This window comes from Marmota flaviventris, chromosome 15 (genome assembly GCF_047511675.1).
Source record: "Marmota flaviventris isolate mMarFla1 chromosome 15, mMarFla1.hap1, whole genome shotgun sequence".
Taxonomy (NCBI): Eukaryota; Metazoa; Chordata; class Mammalia; order Rodentia; family Sciuridae; genus Marmota; species Marmota flaviventris.
In genome coordinates, this window is record NC_092512.1 from 19,628,975 (window position 1) to 19,653,670 (window position 24,696).

Below are 24,696 nucleotides of genomic sequence, written 5' to 3' on the forward strand. Positions count from 1 at the left end.
GATGGCATTAGAGCAGATTATGCTAAGTGAAGCTAGCCAATCCCTAAAAAACAAATGCCAAATGTCTTCTTTGATATAAGGAGAGTAACTAAGAACAGAGTAGTAACTAAGAGCATGAGAAGAAGATTAACATTAAACAGGGATGAGAGGTGGGAGGGAAAGGGAGAGAGAAGGGAAAATGCATGGAAATGGAAGGAGACCCTCAGAGTTATACAAAAGTACATACAAGAGGAAGTGAGGGGAAGGGGAAAAATAATACAAGGGGGACAAATGAATGTCAGTAGAGGGGGCAGAGAGAGAAGAGGGGAGGGGAGGGGAGGGGAGGGGGGATAGTAGAGGATAGGAAAGGCAGCAGAATACAACAGACACTAGTATGGCAATATGTAAATCAATGGATGTGTAACTGATGTGATTCTGCAATCTGTATATGGGGTAAAAATGGGAGCTCATAACCCACTTGAATCAAATTGTGAAATATGATATATCAAGAACTATGTAATGTTTTGAACAGCCAACAATAAAAAATTAAAAAAAAAAAAAGATTCCTGACTAATATATCACCTAGAATTGTTCAGTAAAGGCAGATCATAAACAAAAGGGAAACAGTCTAAAGAAGAAAAGTTTAGTTCTCACACAGATCTTGAGAACTAAAAGGATTTCAATTAGCTCTGTTAGGAACCATGTGTAAACAGGGTGAATTCCAAGTTTTATATCAATTGCCTTCTTACATTTAGGTGACAACATATGAAATGCTATGGACTAGGAGTATTCTCACTGGAAGGGATTCCTGTCCTCTTTTATCTCTGCTATCATGGTTTTATGTAACTCACTGACATTACTTTTTATAAACAGTGGTTTTACTGGGTGTGGTGGCACACACCTGTGATCCCAGGGATTCAGAAAGCTGAGGCAGGAAGATTGCAATAAAAAACAAAAAAGGGCTTTGTATGTAGTTCAGTGGTTAAGTGCCCCTGGGTTCAATCCCTGATACTGAAAATAAATAAAGGAATATAATAAAAAGAGTGGTTTTATTCAACATCTCAAGGTACTGAAGAATAGATCATCACAGATAACTAAATCTCCATCAATTAAAAAAGGGTTCAACAAGTCCTTTTCTTCCTACTTGATTCTCTTTCCTCTTTCAAAATCTTCTCTTTGTCCTTGGTGTCCTACAGTCTCAATAACATGGTAGTGAGTGAGACCATCTTTTAACATACACACTTTTTTTGGTTCCTTTTAAAATTTATTGATATCCTTTGTTATAGTCTTTTATTCTTTCTTCTGTTTTGAATACTTCTATTACTTATTAATATTGTTCTTTATTATACAATCTTTAGGTAATAGTTCCATAACTGAAACTCATTGAATCCAGAGACCACCCAGTATGTGTCCTCTGACTCTTACTCAGCTCATGATTTATTTCTGTGATTTGAAATACTGGTTATGAATTCTTCACTCATTTTATATCTGCAGCAATCTAGAAGTTGAGCTGAGTTCGTGTGCCTGAAATCCGATTTTACGTTTGCTCCCACCAGGCATCCCATGGCTTTTAGCAGCCCTGAGCACTTTTTATATTAATTTCTTGAATGGGAGGATCCCGAGTTTGTGAAGAGCATAATTGAATGTTGAAACTGTGTGTGGCCAAGGCCTGTGGTGACGCACTCTCAGGGGCCTTTTCCCTAATGCAGGGCCCAGGCACAAAGGCAGAATTTCCTCCTATTCCCCTGAACTGATTAGCAATGATGTTCTAGTCCACCCTAGTTGAGCTGGAATGCTGTGGGGAGTGTCTAGACAACGGTGATTACATTAACAGAGAGAATAGGAGAGGACAAGAAGAGGAAGAGGAAGAGAAAGAATGAGGAAGAGGAGGAGGAGGAGAAGGAAAAATCCCTTAAAGAGGATACTCAACGAGCCAAGCATCATTCTAATCCTTTTAATGCATGAATCTCAGCCCACAGCTTAACCCCAATGTCCCATTTATGACCAGAACCAGCCCCTTGCCCCTTGCTTCTAGGAGTGGAGTCAGGATCTAACTGGCATTAACTTGTGAAACCCACCTATCCCCCTCTGCTTTAGCTGATCTTCTGACCCTTGCCTAACTGAAATTTAAATCTCCATCTGTTCAAGCTGAGCTCACAGCCCTGGGTTTGGCAGATCCAAGGCCTAGAATACCCAGCAGGAAAGGACACAAAATTTTAAATCAATCTGTGAACTATGAGTCAAGGACCATTAAGTGTTTATGGGAGATCAGCCATCCCAGTAAGTGGAAAATACACCTTGAGGATAATCATGTGTCCACAGCTAAAAGCCAGGGAGGGATGCCTAGCAGAAGCAAACACAAAATTGGATTTCAGGCACATACGCTCAGCTCAAATTCTAAAGATTGTCACACTCAACCATAATGACTGTGTATACTTCAGAACTGGCTCTTCAGCAAGAGGAGGCACTGGGTACATATGTTAAGCTGCCACTGGGCCACCTAGGCTCTGTCAGGGCAGAATTTGGTGACCATGCTCACCATTTACTCCCCAGCCACTATCTCAGTGCTCAGGACTAGGCGGAAATTACCAAACCTCAGCTATGCAGTCATTGTTAAATCAACATGAAAGATTAGCTATGATGGCATCAACTCATATAAAATATGCACTCTAAACAGCATATGCTTATCTGGCATTTACTATGTTCCAGGTACTTTACATATATTAATTCATTTCATCCTCACAACTAACTCCTGGGAGTTCTCTAGTTTCAGGTAAAATAAAATGTGAGCATATAAGTAGAAGCCTTCAAAGGTATATAAATGAGAGTACATCCTATACAATTCTTACTAGAAGTAGCAAAACAGACACGCTGTCCTTGGAATAGCAATTAATCACTCAGTATAGTGAAGGGTTCTATTCCAAAACATTCAAAAGTTTTAAACATTCTAAGGAAAAGAATCAGCAACCTTGTTCTAAAAAGGGCAAGACAGAAAATATTCTAGTCTTTTCAGGCCATATGATCTCTGTCGGAACTTCTCAACTCTGATATTGTGGGAAAGCAGCCATAGATAATATGTAAAGGAATGAGCAGAGCTGTGTTCCAAAAAATCTTTCTGAAAAAAAAAAAAAAAAGAGGACTGGATATGGCCCATGAGGCCATAGTTTGCTGACTTCTGGAAAGAATAACAAAGTCATCTCATACTTTTCCCCTAAAAAGTGAGAGCTGTAGGACCCACCCTTCTCTGTACTGTAGAGAACTTGAGACAGAAAGAGAATGAGAATCAGTGATCACAAATGAAAAAGTGATTAAGAGAAAGAAAGAAAGAAACCCCATGCTGCTTCTATCTGTCTCATAATCTTCTTTAATCAGGTTCTGCGTTCTTATGCAAAACTCCAAAAATAACTAGAAAAAGCTGTTTGGACACAATGAAGAAATAGCCATCATGCAAATGTGCCAATATTGTGCTCAAAGGCAAATTCCACTTTTGTTTGCGAGCTAGTTTTAGATTATTGAAGAAACATGTACAGTAGATTAAAAACAAGTAACTAACTGCATCGCAACTTCTGCTAAGGATCTCAGCTCTTTGCATTTAAACTAAAATTCTAAAATATGTGAACTGTGTCTGATTATATCTGAGCCACTGTCAAAGTAGTCTCTTGTACCAGAAAATTATAGATTGTAAGGCAAACAATGAGCAGCACAGTTAGAAGAGAATCATGAGGCTAACACAATTTGGAGGGATACTTATGCTAGATCCTGCTTGAAAGACCTGCATGGGGAGGGTCTCCTGGTCTCCATGGCTTCCATTAGTGCTCCCCACTCAACGCCTTGGGAGCGCTAAGCTGGCCTGGATTGTCACTGTTTATAATTCACTTTTTAAGACAATCCCCCCCACACAACTAGGCCCCTCAACCTCCTCACTGTCCCCCTCCCCATCTCATGGGAGTCATCACCATTCCACTGAGTGGCAAAAAAATGCTAATTCATTAATATCTTTCATACGCATGTTAACTTTTTGATTACAATCATACAAGAAAATATGAAAATCACAAATACCTTTCAGGTCAATAGAGGGATAAAAAGAATTTAAAGAAAAAAGAAACTTGAATGAGTTTAAGTAAAGCATCAAAGAGAAAAAAAAAGGATAGGAAAATGTGAGATAATAGCACAAAATAAATGGTAAGCCCCAAAATTATCAGTAACTTCTACCAAGTAAACTGAAGTTATCAAGTAAAATACAGAGATTGTCAGACAGAATATTTAAATGCCTCTAAATCTTCTTTATAAAACTATTCACCTTAAACCTGAGAACACAAATAGAAAGTTCAAGAACAGAAAATGGATGTATTTTTTGAGTACTAAACAAAATAAAGGTGTTACACCTACATTATTACTAGACCAAATAGTCTTTGAAGCAAACATTGAATTTCTAAGAACAAAGAAATCATTACAAAACAAGAAAAAGAAAAATTCACTTGGAAAACATAACTCTTATTGCATATTCATTTACCATTATAATTATTGAAAGCAAAATTGCAAGAGTTATAGATGTAAATGGATAAATATTAGTGATAGAGACTAAAACACATTTTTCTCAAGGACATGTGGAATGGTTTTAAAAATTGACTACATCTAAATAATAAAATGTTTTTAACAACTGACAATATCTAAGTAATAAAATGTCTCAACAATTTCAAAGAATTTCCCTATACACCATATTCCCTGACCACAGTGCAATAAAGTTAGACATTAATAACAAATAAATATGTTTAATATCTCCGTGTTTAGAAATTAATAACATATTTCAAGTAATTTGTGAATCAAAGAAGATAATATAGTAATAATTAGAAAACAGTAATTCTGTATATCAAAATCTATATGATACAGCTGAAGCAGAACTTATACATTTATAGCCTTAAAGTGCATATAATAGAAAAGAAGAAAGACCAAAAATTAATGAGATAAGTATCCAGTTCATGATGTTATGAAAGGAAAATATATTAAAGAATAAAGCAAGCCAGGCATGGTGACACGTGCCTATAATCCCAGCTATGCGGGAGGCTGAGGCAGGAACCTCACAAGTTCAAGGTCAGCCTCAGTAATTTATCAAGACAATCAGCAACTTATTGAGACCTTGTCTCAAAAAAAAAAAAAAGAAGAAGTGGGAATGTACCTCAATGGTAAAGCAACCCTGGGTTCAATCCCTAGCACCAAAAAAAGAAAGAGAGAGAGAGAGAGAGAGAGAAGAGATGCAAAAGTTGTAAGCCAATGGCAGTCCAGGAGAAGATATTTGCAGATAAATAGCAATATAACAGAAAAGGGTTTTATATACAAAATACTTAGAAAGCTTCCAAATACTCATTTTTAAGTGATTGGAATAAATTTTTTCTGGTAAAAATATTACAGAATGGAACTAAAAGGCCAAATAAAGTACATACCATTTCATTACAGATAATTAGCAATGCATAATATTTAAAAGAACCAATAAGAAAACAATTCCAGATATTGACAAGGGACAAAAAGTAATAATACTAGATATAGAACTTCAGGTATTAAATAGAAAATATTTTAAAAGGTACCTCATCACAAATATTTTTGCCACCAAATATTCATTTTGAAAAGACAACACAAATATGAATACAAATAATAATAAATGCTGGCAAGGATGTGGGAGGAAAGGTACACTCATACACTTCTGTTAGGACTGAAAATTAATACAAACATTCTGGAAAGCAGTATGGAGATTCCTCAAAAAAAAAATAGGAATGTTATCCCATTCCTTGTTATATATCCAAAAGATCTAAAATCAGCATACTATAGGGATATGGTCACATCAATGTTTATAGCAGCATAATTCACAATTAGACAAATTATGGAACCAACCTAAGTGCCCTTCAGAAGATGAATGTGGTGGTACACAAAAGAGCATTACACAGCCATAAAGAAGAATGAAATCATGGCATTTGCTGGTAAATGGATAGAACTGGAGGGCATCATGTTAAGTGAAATAAGCCAGACCCAGAAAGTGAAAGGTTGAATATTTTCTCTTATATTCAAAAGCTATCTCCAAAATAAGGGGAAAGAGGTGTGTGTGTGTGTGTGTGTGTGTGTGTGTGTGTGTGTGTTAGTGAAAGGAATCCCATGAAAATAGGAGGGAGTCAGTGGAGCAGAGGAAGGGGATTGAAGAGGAAGGAAGAGGAAAGAAGATAGGGAGGCATGGTAGAATGAAATCGACCAAACTCTCCTACGTACATATGTGAATAGACCACAGTGAATTTCACCTTTATGTACATCTATAATGCACTAATTTTTTAAAAAAACTATAAATAAGTAGAAGAAATACCAGTAGAGTAGAGGAAAGGGAACAGGGAGAGGGAGGAGGAGACGGAAAGCGGAAACACTAGGAACTGAAAGGGAGCAAATCATATTCTATGCATGTATGATTATGTCAAAATGAACCCCAATACTATGTATAATAAATGCACTAATAAAAAATTAATAATAACAATTACACAAGCCAGGCGAAGTGGTGCATGCCTGTAATCCCAGCAAGTAAGGAGGCTGAGGCAGGAGGATGGCAAGTTCAAAGCCAGCCTCAGCTTACCAGCAAAGCCGAGGCGCTAAGCAATTCAGTGAGACTCTGTCTCTAAATAAAATACAAAATAGGCTGGGGATGTGACTCAGTGGTCAAGTCCCCCTGAGTTCAATCCCTGGTTATCCCTGCCCCCAAATAATGATAACACAAAACAAAAATGAACAGGAAAAAAACACTAATGATTACTAAGATTAAAAAAAATAATAATGCTCAATTTCATTAGTAATCAGAGAAATGAAAATTAAAGTAATTAAGTATTATCGGGGAAAACTCAAAATATTGTGTATTTCAAATGTTAGAAATATATAGAAATAAGCACTGTCATACATTGTTGGTAGAAATACAAATTATAGAAAAAATTAAGACAATTTAGCACACTCTAAATTTGGCAGTACAAAATTTGCGAATCCTTTAAGCCCTGCAGTGCCACAGTTAGAAATACGCTCATTACAGTATGTTTATGATAGAATTAGCAAACATTTAAATGCCCAATCATAGGGGAATGAGCAGTACATTTCATAGTCTATCCCACAAAGATTATCTGGCCATTTGTTTAAAATGAGGTAGACTAATAATAACACCTAACATATTCAAGGGTGGGCAGCATTCTGACTATTTTATGCATATCGACATGATTTATCCCAAAGAATTCTCTGAGGTGTCCTGTTCCTATTTTGCAGATGAGGAACTAGAGACACAATCATTTGGGTAACTAGCATAAGATCACTCAAGCTCTCCCATTTGCCTCCTGAATGCAACAGCAGGCTTGTTGCATTCAGGAGGCAAATGGGAGAGCCTGAGAAGCTTACCACTGCCCCACCTGACTCCTCTACAGATGGATGGGGAAAGCACCCATGGGAAACAGCAAGGCACAGAACAAAGACCAGAATGGGAAGGCTGCACATGTATGAATGTGAAGAGAGGTGACCAGAGAGTCATACACCTAAGTATTGACTATCATTAGGTTGGGGAAGGAAGAGGGTGGAAAGGCCCCAAAGGTGATTTTTATAGTCGATTGTATACTCTTCTGCTGCCACCAACAACCACGCATGCATGTACAGCCTGCGTCATTGAAACAACCAACTCCCAAAGTGAGCCAATCAAAAAAAAAAAAAGCAAGTCTGACCTGGTACAGAGGGTTTAGTCCCATTTCCTTTGTCCACAACCTTGGCTCTGGGCTTTGTTGGATCCTTTCTCTTTTCCAAATCTTTAACTGGAAGAAAAGTAGAAATACAGCTATACGTTAAGGTCCAAAAGAAAAAATATTCAATAAGTTTTTACTAAAACCCCTGAAAACCCTTAGAATATTAATAGAAATCAGTTCCATGGCACAAGCACATCCCCAAATATTAGAACTGCTGAGTTTTTTCAACCTTTTCAGGAGAAGGTGCAGAAAGCACTTAAGGAATTTGCGTTGAGTACTGACTACGGGCAGAGGTATCAACTAAATTTCTTCCTTCATACCTGCTGCAAAATTAGCATATTACTGCCATCTCATACACAAGAGTATAAAAAGCCAGGAGACCAAAACACATCTTATAAAACCAATGGGTGCTGGCCTAAGATATATGCCATATCTTCATGTCCCTGGACTTGGCCTATGAGCTTGACCCTCTTTCTAGAAAGATATTAGCCATGAATAGTTTCCTTTGAAATGACTCCATCTGCAACAGGAGAACCCTATAACAGTTTTCTTTCAAACTTAAAAAAAAAAAAAATGTTTCTCTGTTAACAAAGGGTAGTGTTTCTTTGTCACATTAATAGGAAACAGAGACCAAAAAATGATCTTTGGCCCTTTGATACACTACCAACTTAACACCATTAGCTTAACTTTGTATTTGTATTCTCTGCTTAAAATCCACAACAGTTTTCCTGCCATTACTTAGAGGCTTAAACAGTTGGAGTCATTCAAGACCACCACCGAATGGCAAGTTCTGCACAAACAAAATGCCCTGTGACTATGCAGGAGCAAGCCAACAGCAACAAACTTCATTTACTTGTACATTCACCTCACAGAATCAGCACATTTAGGACCCGGTAGGCTACATGGGGAAAGCAATGGTTTTCTCCCACCCTTCCTTGCTGTCTTCTCCAGGATGTGGTTCCAAGGCTCCTGTCCTTCTCATAGCCTCCACCTCTTTCTTTCCACTGGCTTCTATCCTTCTGCCTAAAGAGTTTGAGACCTGTCATCCACCAAGAAATTCTCACTCCAACTCTATTGTTTCTGTCTGTGAAAACCCTCCTTGGCTTTCTGGTACCCAGAAATTAAATTACAAGATTTAAAAGAAAAAAAAAGTAGTAAGATACTTTGATCATGCTAGTCCTACTGACCTAATTTTTTTACATTCACTTTAGAGCTTATTCTCTAGCTTCTTTATAAGCATGGGCCCTTTGGAGCACCACTTTTATTATGGTTTAGATGTAAGTTGTCCCCCAAAAGCTCACGTACAAGACAATGCAAGAAAGCTTAGAGGTAAAACGATCAGATTATGAGAGTATTTACCTAAACAATGTGTTAATTCACTCATAGGATTAAAAGGCAGTAACTGTGGGCAGGTAAGGTATGGCTGAAGGAGGGGGGTACCTGGGGGTGTGCCCTTGAGGTTTATATTTTGTCCTTGTTGAGCAGATGTCCCCAGCTGCTTTTCTCTACCCACATACTTCCACCATGATGTTCTGCCTCACCTAAAGTCCCAAGGAAGGGAATGGGCCATCTGTGGATTGAGACTTCTGAAACCGTGAACCCTCAAATAAACTTTTCTTCCTTTGAGATTGTTCTTGTCAGATCCTTTGGTCATAGCAGTGAAAAAACTGACTAAAACAGCTTTTAAAAAAATCTTTTTCTCAGCTTTTACAAAGGCATTATCCTGGATAACCCCTCCTTTATATTCTCATTCTTTGGATCTTTTTCTATTTCATTCCAGGAAAAAAAAAAATGATCGTCTGCAAAAGCTGCCTTGCATCTCTGTAAACTCCGCCTGTAATTGTATTATCACACAATTTAAGTTCTCATCTTCCCATGGATAATTTCCAAATCTACATCTTCAACTCCACCCACACATGGACTTTGGCCACAAATTACTTATATTTTCTCAAAGAATATATGTTGGCAAATTTAATATAAGAAAAATTGTGCTGAGTACGGCCGGAGGTAGAAATAGATCTGGGAAAGAATAATAATTCCAAAGATGGAGTCTGGAGAAATTTCACTGGAAAGGTGACATTTAAGTCACATGGGCAGAGTTTTGCAGGCAGAGATCAGCAAAAGAACATTGCAAAAAGGAAAAATGGTTACTGAAAAGAAAGTTTGCCATGACACACCATAACCCCAATTATGGATAAAAAAGAAAAATAAATCACTTTGAAAATTGGGTCAATGGGTCACCTAGAAGGTGCAACAGATATATCACACCTAGTTGCTATCCTATTCATGGAAAGACATAACTAGAAAACTGTCGTGAGCAAAGTGGTTTACAACAGTAACTACTATGTCTTACTATGTGCTGATGTTAATCCACACAACATTACATACATGCTGTCATCCCCATTTGCAGATGAGGAAACCAAGACTGGAAGTGATTGTCATGTGTGGCAGATTTGGACGCCTAATATCCTGCGTTTGGACATGCCCTTCTGTCTTTAAAATCCAAAGGTTGTATAGGTTTCCTATATATCCAAAAGAAGATGGCTCACAAAGAATCCAAATCCCTGCACTAGCTGCAAACCTATACCCACAAAGCTTTGTCTTGACCACAATTTTCTTGGATCTAACTTTGAAATTTTTCAAGTCATAGAAACCAGGCTTTAACTCCATCTTACAGGGAGGAAGAATATTACTGACATGCAACATTAAAAATGAAAGCAAGCCAAGAAAAAGTTAACTGAATTTCTTTCTTAGAAACTGTTATTTAAGTCAAACTAATCCCTCTTTCTTGCCAGTAACAATAACATAGCTAAGAAAAAGTCTGCATATAATTTTTCTAGCTAACCAGTTAGACCTTTGCTACAATTATTCCTCAGAGCTAATCAAGCTGTAAACAAATGAATTTCTTTTTAAGTACTTTGAATAAGTAGCTACTGAGAAAGTTTTTTTAAGGGTCTTTGTTTCTTCTACTGCTCTGTTGGTGGGATATTTGAAATATACAGTTGTAAAACCTTCGGACTCCAGCTAAACAAACCATTTCACCTTTTACTGCTTCTCACTGACTTTAAATTATTTCATTCACTTTATATAGAGATATAAGATGCTAAAAACTGAATAAAAGAAGAGGCTGATTTATACTAAAAATAATATTAAAAAACTTTTCCAGAGCTTGTGGACAATAAGAGTCTCAAAAGAATATAATATTTATAACATCTGTACATCCTACTGATAGGTGAATATACCAAATGTCTTTGTTCACATGTTTCAAGAGGTAGTAGGTTAACAAAGTTTTGTTTGATTTCATTCTAGTTTTTTTTTTTTTTAAGTCACCAAATGTTCACACAGAACATTACTCAGGGAAGGAAGAAAATAGGAAACATGGTGTAGTAAATCTAGACAGAACATTGATATACAGAGTTTCAGATTCTGTGGCCTCCTGAATGTGTGGATTAATCTTACAGCAGAATTGAAAAAGCTGTTGTTTAATATAAGGTGATTCTATTTTAAATAATGTCTATGATTTGCATCAAGACAGTAAAGAGAGTGTGGCCCTATATAGGAAGAAGACTGACCATGAGTGGCTAATTGCTAAAGCTGGATGATGAAAACTTAGGGGTTTATTGTACCATTTGGTTGATTTGGAGATATTATGTTTTAAATTGCTCTTTGGCAATGAAGTAACAGAAAGTTAACCAGGATAGACTTCTGTTCTTACTCACAATACAAGAATTTTGTCCTTCATATTTGAAAGATCACCTCTGGGAAGAGGGCCTCTCTGGTAACTAGAATACCCAGTCTATAGAAGCAATGATTTAACATGTGTCTAGTACTGAGAATATGGCCTGCTACATGGTAGACATGTAGTACATATTTTTAATCAAAAAAGGAGTGAATAAATAAATGAATGCATCCTGATAGTTATAGAACCAGGGCCTGTGTGACCTAATTTTAAACTCTATTTTAGGAAAAGCTTTCTAATAGAACTATGCAGACCTGAACTGGGCAACTTCAGGGCTTTCTCCCCTGGTTACAATATCCCCTGCACACTCTACATTTGCTGAATGATTCTACAGAGGAGATGCAGGCATCATCATATAGTTTTTAAGTACTTATTGAGCACCTATTATGCCATGCATATGATATGCAGTTAGAATATAATGAAAAATAGAAGGAATTGAACCTCTGACTTCTCAAACCTTATAGGCTTGTTTGTCAGGGACACAGAGAAATAAAAAGGCCACTGCAATACGATGTCATTTGAACCAGAGGGGAAGCTAGTACAACCAGAGAAGGTACATAGGAGAGATGTCTAAGTAAAACTCAGGAAACAATGTCAGGGAGAGCATTTGGAAAGTAAAACTTGAAGAATTGGAGGAATCCACCACAATAAGGAAATGGAAGGGTAGAGATAGGAGGAATACATAGAAGGTTGGAGTGAAGTTCTTTTAAGATCTTTGCAAATCTAGAAAAAAATCTACATTTGTAAGCATTTAGAATATATACGACAGATTCAAATACAATGTTGGAACAGAGCCCCACAGTGGTTCTTTAAGACCTATAAATACATACTTCTGAATTGGCCTTGAGCTGGCTTGCTTTCTTTGTCTTTATGGTATGCAATAAGTTGAACTGTGTAATTCTGCTCTGGCATAAGACCTTGAATAATTGCTTTAGTTGCAGTGTTCTGGAGATTCAATTGATTGGTTTTTCCTCCTATAATAAAACAGAAAGATAAACAGTTCTACATAAGGTTAACTATGTGTATTATGAAATAATAAAACAAGATTTTAAAAGGCTAAGACACCTTTAAAATTCATTTTCACTGTTTACTTTTACAGTGTACAGCATAATGTTTTGATGTACACTGAAAGGTAAAGGCGTATAAAAATGCATGTAATAAATAGTACGTGGATATAGCACTTCCTTGGAATACAACTTTCTCATTTTCAGCTGTTCTTTTTTACTAGAAAACTTGGACAACTGACTAAATTAGATAAAAGCACATTAATGAAAATCTTCCATCACAGCATACTATGACTTGTATTCTCTAGGCAAAGCCATGATACAAAGGCAGAAGACAGCAGGCCCTCAATATCAGATATACTCTTCAAGGAAAAGAGTTCCGCTTAAAAATGAAAAGGGAGCTATGAGCAGGCTGAACATAATTATCCACATTGGAATTTTTCCTATGGCCTCTCTAAGTAATTCAAAGCATCCTGGAAACATGAACAATTGAATTATCTTAAATCTAGCCACCATGGGCTCAGGATGCTGAAGAAACCATGCATTGCCTGCCCACTTAAGAGTTTCTGGTACGGATTACTGCATCTGAGAAAAGGGAAATTAATTTAAAACTCTGTCCCTCTATCAGTAACAGCAAGAGGGGTTTGAAATTTGCCAAATTAATCAAAGATAACACAAATTATAATATATTTTAATTATATTCTAATAAAATGAATGTCATTAAGTTTGAAAGGTGTTTTTGCTGTTACTTTTCATGCTGCCTGCTACTAGAACAGAAAGTTGGGTCTTTCTCGTGCCAAAGCCCCTTTCTTTAAATGCATTTGCATCCAAGATGTCAAATCTGGTTTCACAAATTTCTATCATTTAAAATTCACCCACTATAAAATTCACCAAAAGTAAATTCTCATAATGGGTGCTTTCCTAAAAACAAAAAGCTCCATGTAAAACCCTGTGTATTACAGTCTTCTGTTGAGAGTTACATAATGTATTATTTTATTAAAGGCTTTGAGAATCCTTCCATTAAAAAGTTTAAAACTCTGTCTAAACTAGCATTTCCCAAATCTATTTGACTATTAAACCATTTGATTGCATAAGGGCTATTAGCATCCTTGCAGAATAGCATGGTGAAAGACTGGCATAAACAATACTTGGACTATGTTTCAAAGTACTAAAACACCTATAAACAGTATGTGTCTAGATTTATTTATTGCAGTTTTATTTACTATATCTAGTCGAGTAGATACCAGAGTGTCAAGTTGTTCAATTGACTTGGGGCACTGTAATAAGGACATTATGCAAAGTAAACTCAACATTCATCAGGAAATAATTTGCTTTCACCCCAGTTTTTATTTTCATTTTATCCATATTTTTATTTTTATTTCACTGTGGACATTTAAGTAAGAGTTGGGCACATACATTTTTGGATGCACAGTTTCAGAGGGGATTGAAGGATCAGGTTGAGGTTTGGCTCAGAAGCCATCCAAATAACTTCTAAGATTGTATGGTTCCTCATTACATTCCAAAATCTGACATAGGGAATTCTCAAAAGTACCACAAATTAGTAACTTGTATACTGACATTTAGATAGAATCATAATGGTATTCTAGAATCTCTTACATTTTAAACTTCCATGCTGTCTTCTTCTTTTAAACCATATATATATATATATATATTAGTTGTTAACAGACCTTTATTTTATTTATTTATATGCTGAGAATCAAACCCAGTGCCTCACACATGCCAGGCAAGTGCACTACCACTGAGTCATAGCCCCAGCCCCTAAACCAACTATTTTTAAAAGTCCAAAAAATTCAAAATTGGGACACACTCCAAAGTGTAGTGTCTGACCCAGTCTTGAGAATCAAGAGCTTCTTTCTCCAAGTGAGTCACTTCTGTAGGCCACCACAGGAAAAGTTGGCATCTGCTGTCATTCAACTGAAAGTCACTCTAATGAGCCTATGCATAGTATTTCTTAACTTTAAAAAATGCCCTTTTTAGTGACCAACCAAGAAGCCAGGTGATTCAGCTGTCTGTCTTGTTTCTCAGATTTAATACAAATAGGAATTGCCTAGGGACTCTTAAAATTCAGATGCCAATTCAGGAGTTTGGAGTTGAGACCTTATCTTTAGCATTTCATAACAAGCTCTCATGCCAATATTACAGGTCCCCAAATCTACCTTCATGAAACCTCCACAAGGAAGTCACTAACATTGCCTGACACATTGCATAGAAGAAACAGAGGCACTAAGATATTAAATACCTCTCCAGAATCACACTACTTAAAAATGACCAAACCAGGGTTTGAACTAAAAAGTCCAGTTGTTGATTCCTTCTTCATTTCCACGACACCCATGCAATCCCCCCACATGCCCTCTCTTCAGTTTATCATACTTGTATAATAGAAGCATAAATATGAGAAAGAAAAATTCAACTAAAATTAAATTAAAATTTTTTACATATTACTTTATACTCATGATTGATAAATTTGTTCAACTTATATTTTTCCTGCTTTAATTTATCACTTATTTTTACAATGTCTACTTAGCCTTTACAGTAATAAGGTATAATTTCTGAATTATAACATTCTATCAAGTTAATTGATTATAATGTATTTAAATAGTCATGACACCCAGGTGTATTATACGTTTGAAGCATCATTGGACTTGAACAGAGATTCTTCCATGCTCTGGAAATTTGACCTGAAGAGAATTAATTACAGAGAGATCAAGATCACTTTTTTATACTTTGGAGAACATAATTTCTTTGATTACAAGATGAGATTTCAAGCTTAAAAGATTAAATAAAACAAAGAGCTTTCAAATGATCCCTAAAGCAACACTTCCAACTACCTATACAAAAGAAGGTGCTAATGCTCTTGTTGATTGTTTTTACCTGAAGCTGGAGTCACAAGAAGTTTGTATCCGCCAAATTTCCCTCTTGGAGCCTTCCATGAAATCTGTATACTGTCCTGAGATAAGACATTATATCTTAACCGTGTGGGTGGAGCCACTGAAAAGGAAGAATAAAATGGTTTAAACATGGAAATGTCCACACTTCATTTTTTAAACTGAAAAATCAAAGTAACATTCAAAATACACATGCTTCATCAGCCTCAAACTATGCTCTCTCTAAAACCCCATTAATGTTCAGTTTGTAAAATAATGCAAATGGGAAGGCATTTGTTTTTTACTTAACAGACACCTATTTGTCAAATATGACTCCTTATGACAAAGAACTAAGTCTTAGTGTTAGAAATTATTTCTCTATCCTAGTTTAAAAATTGAAGCCAATTTTGTAAAATCCCTCTATTATATTGTAAAGATGAATTTCCTACTTGGAACTTGTGAGCATTTATAATCTTCTCCACTGGGACCACTGTACGCATGACTTTTGGTTTCTCACTGTAGTAATCCAATATTTTTAATGATATAATATTTGAGAAGGATATTAGAACATATTATGGTAATAATATTAGTCACTTAAAACATATGAGAAAGAAATTACAAAGGCATTCAGGATCAAATAAAAGATAATTATTTTGTAAACTTGGATCAACTCTCCAAGATTAACTGACTTAAACCTGTCAGATACATAGTACATGGGTCATGATTCCACCCAGAATATTTAATAATCATTTTTGACAGATCATCAAAATGGGTAGTTGCTTTTTGAATAAGTCATTCAAATTTTAAAACACGTTTTCAGCACCCTCCATAAATGTTCCAGAATTTCAAAATAAGGACTTTAGTTAAGAAGGTTTTTATTACGTAATACCTAAAAATATCTAGTTTTTTAATAAAAAAAAAAAGAAAGAAAGAAAAGTTAATAAATAACAGTAACGTTAGCACTCATTACCCACTCTTATACCCAGCCTTTTTATCTCAGGAAACAGAATACAGGGGAAGGAAAGAAGTGTCCTATAAAATAGGCATGTGGCATAATATGGGGCTTGTATGTTAATATGATTCCCAGTTCCATCACTTACTGACTAAATAACATGGAACAAGTGATTATGTTTTTCCAAAGAATCGGTTTTCTCGGTGTTAGAAAAGGTGACAGCAATACTTTCTGCAAAGGTAAGATGATAATTTTGAATAAGCTAATGGATATAATGTACTACAATAGGTGGTCAATAAATATCTCCTCCCCTTTTTCCTTATTTCCTCTAACTTTGAGCTCAAAAATCCTCAAACATCTGTTGAGTCCTCACAAAAATGTATTCCTATCCCAATTCTGCGGATAAAGGAACCAAGGAGCACCTAAGAGACATGCTCAAGGTTACATACTAGTGAGGGAAAATTATTGACCCCAGATGAAACGTATGCACTATTTGATTGGATGAAGATCTACACTAAGAAGTCACCCTTCACTGAGCTGGATGCATGAAGAATTAACTACTCTACAAACTATTCCCTCATCTGAAGTCAGAAAGCACTGAAAGACACAATCATAAGAATAGTGTTCACTTTCTCATTGTTCCTTACTACCCATAAATAGAGAGTGCTAGTTGTGTGGGACAAGCACATCAGCTTCCCATTCTGAGTTTGATAATGAATGGAAGAAAGAATTTCATTGGTTAATGGGAAAGCAGGAATTTTTTTTATTGATTCTTTTTAGTTTTATATGACAGTAGAATACATTTTGACATAATTATATAAGTATGAAATGTATCTTGTTCTAATTCAGACCCCAGTACCTCTCCTTCCCCTTCCCTCTCCCTACTCACTGCTTCTCCCTCCCTCTATTGATCAGAAAGTACAAATTTATCATAAGGACAACTATTTTCAAATGGAAGTGGAAGGTGGCTAAACCTAGCATTAGGATGAATAGAGAAACTTTTACTATATTGCTCAGTCTTCAACTTGGGAAGAAACTTTATGCATGATAGGTTCTTGTTACTTATGGGAGAAAATTAAAAATAAGAATTAAAAAAAATTAAATACTAGATCCAAGTTTCTGAGTCAAATCAACTCAATGGGCTGGTAGATATCATTGGCCAAGTTCTGCATTGACTGTGCAGTTGAAAGAAAAACAGCATGCCTGAGAACCATCAAGTGGAAAAGTACATCAGATGGGGGCCTCAATCTAGGTGGTTCCAAAAGAGTCAACTGATTCTACCAGCACCCCACTACCACTACCAGGTACATTGAGATCTCACAGAGAGCAGAGAAATTCTAAATCTATAGAGCCTTTCCCATGTAGGCTACTACTTTATTATTTTCTCTGCTTTAATAGCCCTCAACATCTTTTTAGTCAATTGCTAACCTTCTAAACCCCCAGCAAAAAGTACAGAGGACATCATAGACAGTGCTCAGACAATGCAGACAGTGCTCTAGAAACCAGATTAGCGTTGGCTTGTATGGGATTGCTGAAGGACACAAAGTCTGGAGAAAATGCAACAACCAAATCCAACAATAGTCAACGCTTTTCTTAATTTACAAATGATTCATATGACTACAGCTGCATTATGACCGCTAGCAAAAAGCAATACCACTGTGACCTTTTATCAACACATCACATTAACGTCTATAGGATTTAGATAACTCTCATAATTGCTACAAGAAAATCATGATTAGACACAAAGTTCACAATCCCTTTAAGTTTTTGCCTTTGGGGAAAAAACATTGAAAAAAGAAATGCTAGTTAAAAAAGAAAGAGGCATGAGGTCACAGTTGTGGATTTCAAAGTTAGCCCTTTTCCCCTTTTGGAAGGTCCTGGGACCTGAGCCAAAACCAAGGGCAGCAAAATTGACAGAAACACTGTTAGTTCCATGGAGAAATAATTGCTCTTATCTCATGGAACAAAAATTTGTATATAGTTAATACCAGACCCATGATTTTTTTTTTTCTTTTAACAAGCACAAAGGAAGGGCTTTCTATTGCATATACACTGTACTTAACTTCCAGTAAGTACAAATGCTTGCCTGAACTTGACTCAAAAGCTAACTTGTGTCAGTTTATGTCCTTATTTTTCAAAAATAAAGAACAAAAGTTAAATGTATAGTTATATTTCTGGCACACACCAGGAACCTAGAGGTAGCTGACAAACTCATCCTTTGCATGGGGAAGCAAGACTTCCTGTGCCAGGTTAGGCCCAATGGAACACTTGTGAGTACATGAACTTCACCCTAAAAGGGAAGGTAGACGATCCAAATCATTATCTTTTCTGGTGCAGGGTGAGTCCTGTTGCTAAAAATATAGAGTTGGTTGGTTTGTTTGCTGTATGGGTGTTTTAGTCAGCTTTTCACTGCTGTAACTAAAGGATCTGACCAGAACATCTATAGAGGAGAAAAAGTTTCTTTGAGGGCTCACAATTTCAGAGGTCTTAGTCCATAGAAGGCTGCCTCCATTTCTCAGGCTCGAGATGAGGCTGAACATCATGGCAGAATGTGTGGAAAATGGAAGCAGCTCACATCATGGTGATCAGGAAGCAGAGAGAGAGACTCTACTTTTCAGATACAAATATATACCCCCAAACCATGCCCTAATTCCCACCTCCTCCAGCCACCCCCTACCACTTCAGTTACCACCCAGTTAATCCCTGTCAGGGGATTAAATCACTGATTGGGTGATTTAATTGGCTCTTACAACCCAATCATTTCTCCTCTGAACCTTCTTGCATTGTCGCACACGTGAGCTTTTGGGGGACACCTCACGTCCAAACCATAATAATTGGATGGTGCTTTGTTTCAGAAGGAACGCTTTCTTCAAAGCCAAAGCATTTCACTGCAATCTTTCCCTTAGGAGCCCAAAGGCAGGAGAGGCATTTTCTGTCATTCTGTTGAAGCCTCCCTGTCATCAGCATTTATGAAATTCTATTTCACAATCTGACTGCTAATTAAAGGGCAATTTTCTGCTGTTTCCTCCTTTTCTTTCTTTCGTTTCAATTCATTTTGAAATCTCGCTGTTTTGACAAGTAGTAATCTATGTAAAGATTTATCTCTTTTTTAATTTATTTTACTTAGTTACACATGACAGTACAATGATCTTGACATATCATACATTTGAATCAGATGGGATATAATTTCTCATTTTTCTGAGTGTACAGGTTGCAGAATCACATTGGTCATGCAGTCACATATATACACACAGTAATAATAATGTCTGTTTCATTCTACTAACCTCCCTATCTCCCCATCCCCTCCCCTCCCTTCCCACCACTTCTCTCTACCTAATCTAAGGTAACGCAATTCTTTTTTTTTTTCTCTCACATTGGATGGTGGAAGGAGACCCTCATTGCTATACAAAATACAGCATGAAGATGTAAAGATTTATTTCTAATGAAATATTCTCTTTTGTTTCTTAGAACATGCTGTTCCACACACAACACTGCTGCGACAGATAGCTGTGGTTTTCATACTATCCATTAACATCTCCCCTCTTCCTTACCAAACAGCACCCTGCTTTTCTTCCAAGGAAAACTGTCTTCCTACTTCAGGGGAACCTTGGCTGCACTGCCACTCCCCATGCTCCCCTGGGTAAGTGGGAAAATGACTCACACCAGGTCAAGCTGACTCTCCCAGAATCTGAAACTTGAGTCCAGTAATGAAAGAAGGAAAAATGGCTCTGGTGATGTCATTGCCAGGACATGCTGTGTGCAAAATTGTCATCAGTCCCACAAACTGTATCCCCATGGGTTCCCATGTTCTTATCTTTGTCAAGTTTGATTACTTAAATTTTATTTTAATTATTTGAGCTACTGCATGACCTACTAGTGTATACATTTTTGTTTAAGTTGGCCACAGAAAATTCCTTTTATGTGCAACCAAAAATCTCTTTTTGATAGAGATGTTATAATAGAGGTCACACTGAGAGTATTTTCCTCTATAAGCAGAGTTAAGGGTCCTAAATTGATAAGACTACTTATTATATTTTTTTAAAAAAAAAATTTAAATAGCAGAGAGTTATTCGGTTATTTTTTCTAAGGGATCTAAAACCAAAAACAAAACCCTTAGTTTTTTAAAATATTTTTTAGTTGTCAGTGGACCTTTATTTATTGATACGCAGTGCTGAGACTCAAACCAGTGTATCACACATGCTAGGCAAGCGCTCTGCCACTGAGCCACAATCCCAGCCCAAACCCTTAGTTTTTATGTCACTTATTTTTTCTGTTACATACATTGCCCAAATATTTTATAAATAGGACTAATTAAATTTTGAGAGACATTCTTTTAATCATGTTGGAATCTGATATATTTTAATTTCATGATCCATTACAAAAATGCAGAAAAAAGCAGTAAGAAAAATACTCTCAATGTTCAAATATGTTTAACTGAAAAATACATGTGAAATGTGTGGACACAGAGGCCTTTATAAAGTGACATCTAGTCTCCATAAAAAGTCTCCAATTTCATATGCTTTGAGGTTTTTAAGTGACAGTCACTTTACCTTCTGTGGTTCCTTTTTTTAACCATCCAAAACAAACATTGCTGAAACCAAAGCACATTTACTGTGAAATTCGGAGAAAGTGTTGATACAACCATTCTGTCATTACTATACACATCTTTTCCCTACAGTCAACACCTTACTTTTCCTGCATACCAGTTCATTTACAACTTGTCTTGTAAAGAAGATGCCAGAATAATCCAGGTAAATGCAACTCCTCAAGCCAATGTGGGTTTACAGTTTTGGGAGGGGGAAAGATTTTTATGAATTATTACATGAAGAGACAAAGTGATAAGGTATATTCGTTGATCAACAATTTAAGAGGGAATTAATTTCCTGTAATTTTTAAAAAAATGTTTATTTTTTATTTATAGGTGGACACAATATCTTTATTTCATTTTTATGTGGTTGCTAAGGTTTGAACCCAATACCTCATATGTGCTAGACAAGTACTCTACCACTGAGCCTCAACCACAGCCCCACCCCATCCCAGCCTGTATGCCTTTTTAATGTTAACTGTATTAGTTCCCTACTGCTGCTGTAACAAATTTTACATTCTTAGTGCCTTAAAACAATAGATACTTACTATCTAATAGCTTTAAGGATCAGAAATCTGAAATGGGTATCCTGCACTAAAATCAAGGTACCAGTAGGCTATATTCCTTTTTCTTTTTTTTTTATTTATATATGACAGCAGAATGCATTACAATTCTTATTACACATATAAAGCACAATTTTTCATATCTCTGATTGTATACACAGTATATTCACATCAATTCGTGTCTTCATACATGTACTTTGGATGATAATGATCTCACATTCCACCATCATTTATAACCCTATGCCCCTCCCTTCCCCTCCCACCCCTCTGCCCTATCTAGAGTTCATCTATTCCTCCCATGCTCCCTCTCCCTACCCCACTATGAATCAGCCTCCTTATATCAAAGAAAACATTTGGCATTTAGTTATTTGGCTAACTTCACTTAGCATTATCTTCTCTAACTCCATCCATTTACCTGCAAATGCCATGATTTTATTCTCTTTTATTGCTAAATAATATTCCATTGTGTATATATGACACATTTTTTTTTAATTTTTTTTATTGGTTGTTAAAAACATTATAAAGCTCTTGACATATCATATTTCATACATTGGATTCAAGTTGGTTATGAACTCCCAATTTTACCCCAAATACAGATTGCAGAATCACATCGGTTACACATCCACATTTTTACATAATGCCCTATTAGTAACTGTTGTATTCTGCTACCTTTCCTATCCTCTACCATCCCCCCTCCCTCCCCTCCCATCTTCTCTCTCTACCCCATCCACTGTAATTCATATCTCTCCTTGTTTATTTTCCCATTCCCCTCACAACCTCTTATATGTAATTTTGTATAACAATGAGGGTCTCCCTCCATTACCATGCAAATTCCCTTTTCTCTCCCTTTCCATCCCACCTCATCTATCTGTTTAATGTTAATCTTTTCTTCCTGCTCTTCCTCCCTGCTCTGTTCTTAGTTGCTCTCATTATATCAAAGAAGACATTTGGTATTTGTTTTTTAGGGATTGGCTAGCTTCACTAAGCATAATCTGCTCTAGTGCCATCCATTTCCCTGCAAATTCTATGATTTTGTCATTTTTTAGTGCTGCGTAATACTCCATGGTGTATAAATGCCACATTTTTTTTATCCATTCATCTATTGAAGGGCATCTGGGTTGGTTCCACAGTCTAGCAATTGTGAATTGTGCTGCTATGAACATCGATGTAGCAGTATCCCTGTAGTACGCTCTTTTAAGGTCTTCAGGGAAAAGTCCAAGAAGGGCAATAGCTGGGTCAAATGGTGGTTCCATTATGCCACATTTTTTAATCCTCTCATCTATTGAAGGACATCTAGGTTGGCTCCACAGATTAGCTATTGTGAATTGTGCTTCTGTAAACATTGATGTGGCTGTGTCACTGTAGTATGCTGTTTTTAAGTCCTTTGGGTATAGTCCGAGGAAAGGAATAAGGAGAATCCATTTTCTAGCCTTTTCCAACTAGCGGTCACACACATTCCTTGGCTTATGGCCCTCTTCCACCTTCAAAGACAGCCATAGTAAGTCTTTCTAGCATGGTACTCTAGATGCTGGATCCTCTGCCCCCATGTTCCATATTTAAAGCACTTTGTGATTATATTGGAGCCACCCAGACAATCTAGGATAATCTCTATAATTTTAAAGTCAGAAGATTATCAACTTCATTCAATCCAACATGTTAATTCTCCTTTGACATATACTATAACTTGTTCATAGTTTCTGGAAATCAGGAAGTGAACAGTTTTGTGGGCACATTATTCTGCCTACCACATGACCTTTTTTCTATTTTGTTCATAAACATGACTTTTAACATGCCTATATGAATGAAACTTAGCATCAACAATAGCTAACTCACAGGAACTCACTACCATATTTGCTTCAGAAGGAGAAAACAAATCCAATAAAGCAATTCATATTCTTTATCCCTTGCTCAAAATTAATCATGTAACTAAGAGGTGTCATGGTAGAAATAAGATGAGTTTTCTCAATGATCTCATGTGTTTTCCTAAACACTAAAGTCAATAGAATGTAAACTTTTTCTTTCTGGGATTTCCTCCAGCATATAGCCGCCATCTTCCTTCTTGAAAGTTGTTTTCAGCCTTCACTTCTAGGCCACGGCACTCTCCTGACCCTCCTGATAGTTGAATTTGTTTGGGACACTTTGAATTGTCATTTTCTTCTACTAAACTCTTAACTGCTAATGCTCTGCAGACTTCACACTCCTTCTTCCCATGAGCTATCCCTTTCTAACTCTACCTCAAAGTTTTTTCTCAGCTAATTCCCAGGAACAATTAAATTCAAACATAATCTCCTGTCCCAAACTCCTTCTCTTAAACTCCCCACCAAGTGCCTACCAGTCATCTCTACCTGGATGCCCCCCCAAATAACTCAGCTTCATATATTTTTCTAGGATTAAAGTCATTGTTTCCCCTTCAAATACCTGCTCCATTTATTAATCTCTTCAACCAATGTCTATTATGACTGAAGCAATCATTCTGTACTGGAAATAAGACACCAAAAGAGAGTACACTGCCTGTAATGAGGTATAGTAAGCCATCATCAGGCAAACAAACAGAAGCAGTAATAACCCAGGGGTTGAAATGAAAGGTCCCATCCACTCAGGTCTCGAGCCCCGGGTTTCAGACCCAGACTCGTAGCTGATGTTTCCCATTTCTGCACCCATCTCCATATTGAATCATTTTAATCTTAAATGATTATTGGATTCATTCTCTTCTTTCTATCATATCACCTACTTCAGATTTTCCACACCAATTTCATTAACAATTTTATGTCTTTTAATGGTCTAACTTCTCTTACTTTTTCTAATCCCTCAAACCCATATAAGTTACAAACAGAAGTAGAACCACCAATATTGTTATCAAAGTGTTTTTCTTAAAAACATAATTGTTTAAAATCTTCCATAACCTGGCTTCCATCCAGCTTTCCCCCTTCATCTTTTGCCACAACTGCACAAAGTTTATATTGTGACTTATCTGCCTATATGTCTGTCTCTCTAGTAGACAGCAAGCTGCTTGAAGATAAAATAAATAAAATCCTATTTGGCTCTAGATCTTGAACTGAACACACAGAATATGCACCATCAGTGTTGTTTTAAACTGACTAACAATGAATACCTGGTAGAGCGCACCCTTGGAAATATCCCAGAAGAGTTCTAAATGATCAGTTACTCCATGACTGACCCATTGCAGAACTAAGCTAGACTGAGAGGACAACACTAAAGAGTTGAGCATGCTTTGTTCCTCAGGACC

The 24,696-nt window shown here is 36.5% G+C and overlaps 1 protein-coding gene across 4 annotated transcripts in view; it reads right to left on the reverse strand.

Annotated features, from left to right (window-relative positions):
* Positions 1-24,696, reverse strand: part of Col14a1 (collagen type XIV alpha 1 chain) — a 198,769-nt gene that overhangs the window by 154,977 nt on the left and 19,096 nt on the right. For all 4 annotated transcript variants that reach the window (XM_071602156.1, XM_071602155.1, XM_071602157.1 and 1 more), the window contains exons 3-5: positions 15,357-15,473; positions 12,291-12,434; positions 7,704-7,790 (exon numbers count right to left, since the gene is read on the reverse strand). In XM_071602156.1, the coding sequence (XP_071458257.1) occupies positions 7,704-7,790; positions 12,291-12,434; positions 15,357-15,473 (348 nt within the window). The remainder of the gene's footprint in view (positions 1-7,703; positions 7,791-12,290; positions 12,435-15,356; positions 15,474-24,696) is intronic.